The sequence below is a fragment of the Trachurus trachurus genome (genome assembly GCF_905171665.1).
Source record: "Trachurus trachurus genome assembly, chromosome: 17".
Classification (NCBI taxonomy): Eukaryota; Metazoa; Chordata; class Actinopteri; order Carangiformes; family Carangidae; genus Trachurus; species Trachurus trachurus.
Window position 1 is genome coordinate 34479298 of NC_139900.1, and position 4463 is coordinate 34483760.

At 38.9% G+C, this 4463-nt stretch overlaps 1 protein-coding gene across 1 annotated transcript; it reads left to right on the forward strand.

The window, feature by feature from the left end:
* The first annotated feature begins 722 nt into the window (after positions 1-722).
* LOC311000335 (ATP synthase subunit C lysine N-methyltransferase-like) lies at positions 723-3804 on the forward strand. Its single transcript, XM_083991016.1, has 4 exons — positions 723-1197; positions 2504-2641; positions 2831-2881; positions 3013-3804. Exons 1-4 carry the CDS (start codon positions 883-885, stop codon positions 3232-3234), a joined length of 726 nt encoding a protein of 241 aa, XP_083847142.1. The 5' UTR covers positions 723-882; the 3' UTR covers positions 3235-3804.
* The last annotated feature ends 659 nt before the right edge of the window (positions 3805-4463 follow it).

The window sequence follows — 4463 nt, forward strand, 5'->3', positions numbered from 1 at the left end:
CATATAATTGTAATAGAAATACCCTTTAGCCAAAGAATTTAGTGCAATGATGATGTGAAGTAAACCCTGACATTTCACAGGAATGGATCAAAGAAGGATTTACACACTGATATATTTCCCACCCTTCCTGCTACATCACAGTTTTCCTCTTCTGTTCCTTGTGTAGCTTGAGTTTCAGATTTTCATGATCATATCATATTATTTTGTGAATGAGTGACAGGTTGCAGTGTTTGCTGTATGGATGTGCTTTTAACATTTATTATTCATTAAAAAAATCGGTCCAGACTTTATTAGGGAAACACTGAGCCAGACTAAAGACAGAAGATAATGGGAAAATGCTGGTCAGCGTCAGCACACAAAGAAAAAGAAAAGGAAGAAAGATAACTTTTAAGGAATCAAAAAAAAAAGTTCTATGTGGCTCTGGGAGTAAATGACTGCATTATTTAATTATTTGTTTTGCTTGTTTCGATTTATCTTAATCCGTTTTTTTTCTGGCTGATTCATTTCTGTTTATTTTCTGGCTGGTTTTACCTCTATTTATTTCATTAAATATTTTTCCCTTTTCCATTACCCTGCATGCCATTTAATGCCTACGTGTGTGCATTTATTTTTAAGGTTTATATTTATTTGTACCATCAACTCACCGAGGAGGGAGGACGAGGGCGGAACCATTCTCAGCTAGTTTCTGTCATCCACTCGGGCCCGAAGCGGTGGTGCACAGGTCATCTGTCAGAACAACCACGGGTACTAGGGCAACAGGACTTTTCTTCTTTTTACTTGTTTACCTTTTCTTAGACGCTTTTTAACACAACATAATGGGGAGGTGTGGTTTGTTCCAATAGTTTGACAGAATAAAAACATTAAAAAAAACAACCAAGCGTCATGTCGCAGCACGAGCTTTTCCTGGACTCAGCAGCACAGAGCGGTGCCCAGGAGACCCAGACCCAGGAGACCCGGACCCGGAGCAGCAGAAGCCGGCTCGGGCTGGTCGTCACCGGGCTGGTGGGGGGGTCTCTGGTCGCCCTGTACGCGGGGGCCGCTCCGTTTGTTGCCCCCGCGCTGAGGAAGGTCTGCCTCCCGTTTGTTCCAGCCACCACGGCCCAGGTGGACAATGTGCTCGCCGTGCTGCGGGCCCGGGCCCGGGCGGGCAGCACGGCGGGCAGCCTGGTGGACATAGGCAGCGGAGATGGCAGGATAGTAAGTGAGGGTTCAACATAATGCTGCCCTTCATCCTTTTGTGTTCGCTGTGACTGTGTCCTTTTCTGTTTGTTTATATTGTCGTTTTCCTTTGAATTGAATTGAATTGAAAACTTTATTGAACAACGTTAAACAAGTGTTCAAAAGGATTAAAACACAATAAAGCCCAAAGGCTTATTTCCATTGTGGTCCTGTTTGATGGTAGACAACATGGATTTAAAAACAAGGAAGACAACACACAACACATGGAAAGACACTAGGGCACATAGACATTGAAGAAAAAGAACAAGACGAAATAGATAAGACAAGGGAATTAGGTCCTAAACAAAAACAACAAAACATTTGACAGACATACAAACAAACAATACAATAATCTAGTGCTACACTGCTCTTTTGATTTAATTTATCGATTGGCTAACCATTTTTTTATTGAGGACTTATAAAGAAAGTAGGAGGAGGTAACAGTTTTAAGGTTTAAAGGAAGGCCATTCCACAAGACAGCTGCTGAGTAAAGAAAGGAAAACTTTCCCATACAGCTCTTAAAATCCTTGTAGTTGTATATGCATACTAGTATAGCCTATTAGGCTACTAATTGAGTTATTAAAAGTAGTAAATTCAGGGAAGTATGTAAGTTATTGTACAGGGAGAATGGATGGGACTAGATAAGCTTAGACTTCTTCCCACTTCCTGAACATGTGTTGACCTTTTTTATTATTATTTTGTTGTTATTGTTTATCTGTTGTGTTATTATATATATATATTTTTTTTCATGTTCAAAATAATAATAATAAATTTAAAAATCAATCACCCAAACACAACCTCTGCTGAACAAGTGGTGGTGGTGATGTGGCCTCTTGGTTTTAGGCCGACTGCACACCTCGGTTTGTAGTGTGTCTCAGTCTGTTTGGGATGCGATGGACTCATGTAAGCGAGTCCCTTCTACTCCACTGTTGCTTCTTTTACTGTTAGTCAACTTCTGTTAACCTCTCTGCTGTGCCAGAATTAACAATATTTCCAAGTTTAACAAAAGGTAGCGATGCTTAAGGTTCTTGTCACCTTTATTTAAACATATTACAAGCATAGATTACAAGTAGCTATCTGTTCATTCTATTCATTTCACCTCTACAGTAGTTGAACATACGTTTCCTAGCTTGTGCTTTGTTATTTTCCCATAACAAATCACACCTTTTTTCCTAAAATAAAAAACAAATTCAAACTTACTGGACAGAAAACCTAAAAAAAAAATGCTGCTACAGTTGCTGTTGATATGTTGATGTTAATAACTTGTATCTCCTTGGTCTGGTAGGTGATTGCAGCAGCCAAGCATGGCTTTCAAGCATCAGGCTTCGAGCTGAACCCCTGGCTGGTGTGGTACTCTCGTTACAAGGCCTGGAGAGAAGGAGTCCACCGCTCCACCTCCTTCCACATCTCTGACCTGTGGAAGGTCAGTGATACCTGATTACTATGATTAAGTGCTAAGTATAATATTCTGGAAATCAGCTGTGACTCAGTGAACTTTTGGGAAATTGTCTTGATAGAGAGACCAGCTATTTCTTTGATGTGAGAAAATGTAACCATTTAACATGTCTATGTCTTCTCACTGTCATTCTATTGTTTCTCTTTCTTTTCCCAGGTCAGTTTTGCTCAGTATTCTAATGTTGTCATTTTTGGAGTCCCACAAATGGTGAGTTGTTCTGTTTGTGCTGCAGAAATTCCATTTTAATTATCATAATTTATTATTATTTTTATTTTAAAATATTATAATTATATTATAAATAATTATGTTATTTTGTTTTTTTCTTTCTGTATTTGCAGATGGACCAGTTGGAGCTGAAACTGGCGAAGGAGTTGCCAAGTACAGCCAAGGTGGTGGCCTGCCGCTTCCCCTTCCCTACCTGGGTCCCTGAACATACCGCTGGAGAGGGCATAGACACTGTTTGGGTGTACGATGCCAAGGCATTTCAATCACAGCTGCAACAAGGAATGACAAGAGGGACAGTGCCAGAACAAGAGGACACATCAGATAGAAGCACATAAATAACAACATACTGTATGTTGTCATCGTGATGAATAGGTTTCATATTTTTAATCAATGCAATTTCTACTCCAGGATGGAGCTGGAAGATCCTCTTTGATTATCAGTCTGTCTAGGTTAGACAATATTTAAACCTGAGCCTGAAGTGGCCTGAAGAATTCAACAAACATGTCATATGTACATGTATGTGACACATGTGGTGATGTTGGTGGAATGCAGGTGGTGATGGCCGGAGAAGATTCCTAACTGTAAAAAGTGGTACTGGCCATGAATATGATTGCATTGCATGGTACAAATGTGTCAAGAAATTCTGCAATGCAGGTTTCTTTTTATACTGTGTATGATATCACTTCGCCCTTCCTTGACAGACAAAAGTGTTGCTAAGAGGCTGGTGAATATAAATGTACATGCAGTATCGTATGATGTGAAGTTATTCACGACATTGTGTTGAAGAGAGAACTGCTGTTGTGTGTCCTGCTTGTATGCTTGTGTATTTATTACAGTTTTTCTTCATTGCTAATAACTAAAATTCATTGTCTGAACCAAATCCTCACTGTTCTTAACCAATTTACTGGATCAATCACTTGTTCTATGAAGCCATAAACAGTTTTTTGCAGTAAGACACAGTTTCCAGATCTAACTTCACTTTTTTTTTGCAAAACTAAACACATTTTCAAGTAAAACACACTGTGCACCGTGATGTATAATGGTAAACTGAGGTTGCAAAAGTTAAACACAATTACAGCTTGAACTCAATATGTATACAATTTACAACTGTTCACAGCAAACAGGTCAGAGTGCTCAAGATGATGAAGGTTGAAGTTTGGGGGATATATATATATTATTTTCCTACAATATATACAGTATATATATATATATTTTTTATAATATTGTGAAGTGAAGTAGGGAGAGGAAATCCAAAAACGGTAATTTCAGGAGAAAATTGAGCAACTGTAACAGACCATGTTTTTGTTAATGAGGGGCCTTTTTGTGTCTCACAACCTTATTTTTACAGTCTATGCTCACAACACAAGTCAGAGGTTTGGTGAAAGTAGTTGAGTTTTGTTTATTAGATACAGTTTTGAGAAAATCATAGAAAGAAAGGGGTCAGCAATGCTGTAAGACTAACAAAATGAACATGAAACTTTTTATATACAGTGTATTTACATGGCATGAAGTCGTTCAGCTGACTGGTTGCTCGCGGGTGCCATCTAGTGGTGGAAGCACTGCA

Bases quoted from the DNA above. Each gene is read 5' to 3' on its own strand.
- LOC311000335 (XM_083991016.1), top strand. From the start codon at position 883: ATGTCGCAGCACGAGCTTTTCCTGGACTCAGCAGCACAGAGCGGTGCC. The intron at 1,198-2,503 runs GTAAGTGAGGGT...TTGGTCTGGTAG, and splicing joins GCAGCGGAGATGGCAGGATA to GTGATTGCAGCAGCCAAGCA. The intron at 2,642-2,830 runs GTCAGTGATACC...TTCTTTTCCCAG, and splicing joins ACATCTCTGACCTGTGGAAG to GTCAGTTTTGCTCAGTATTC.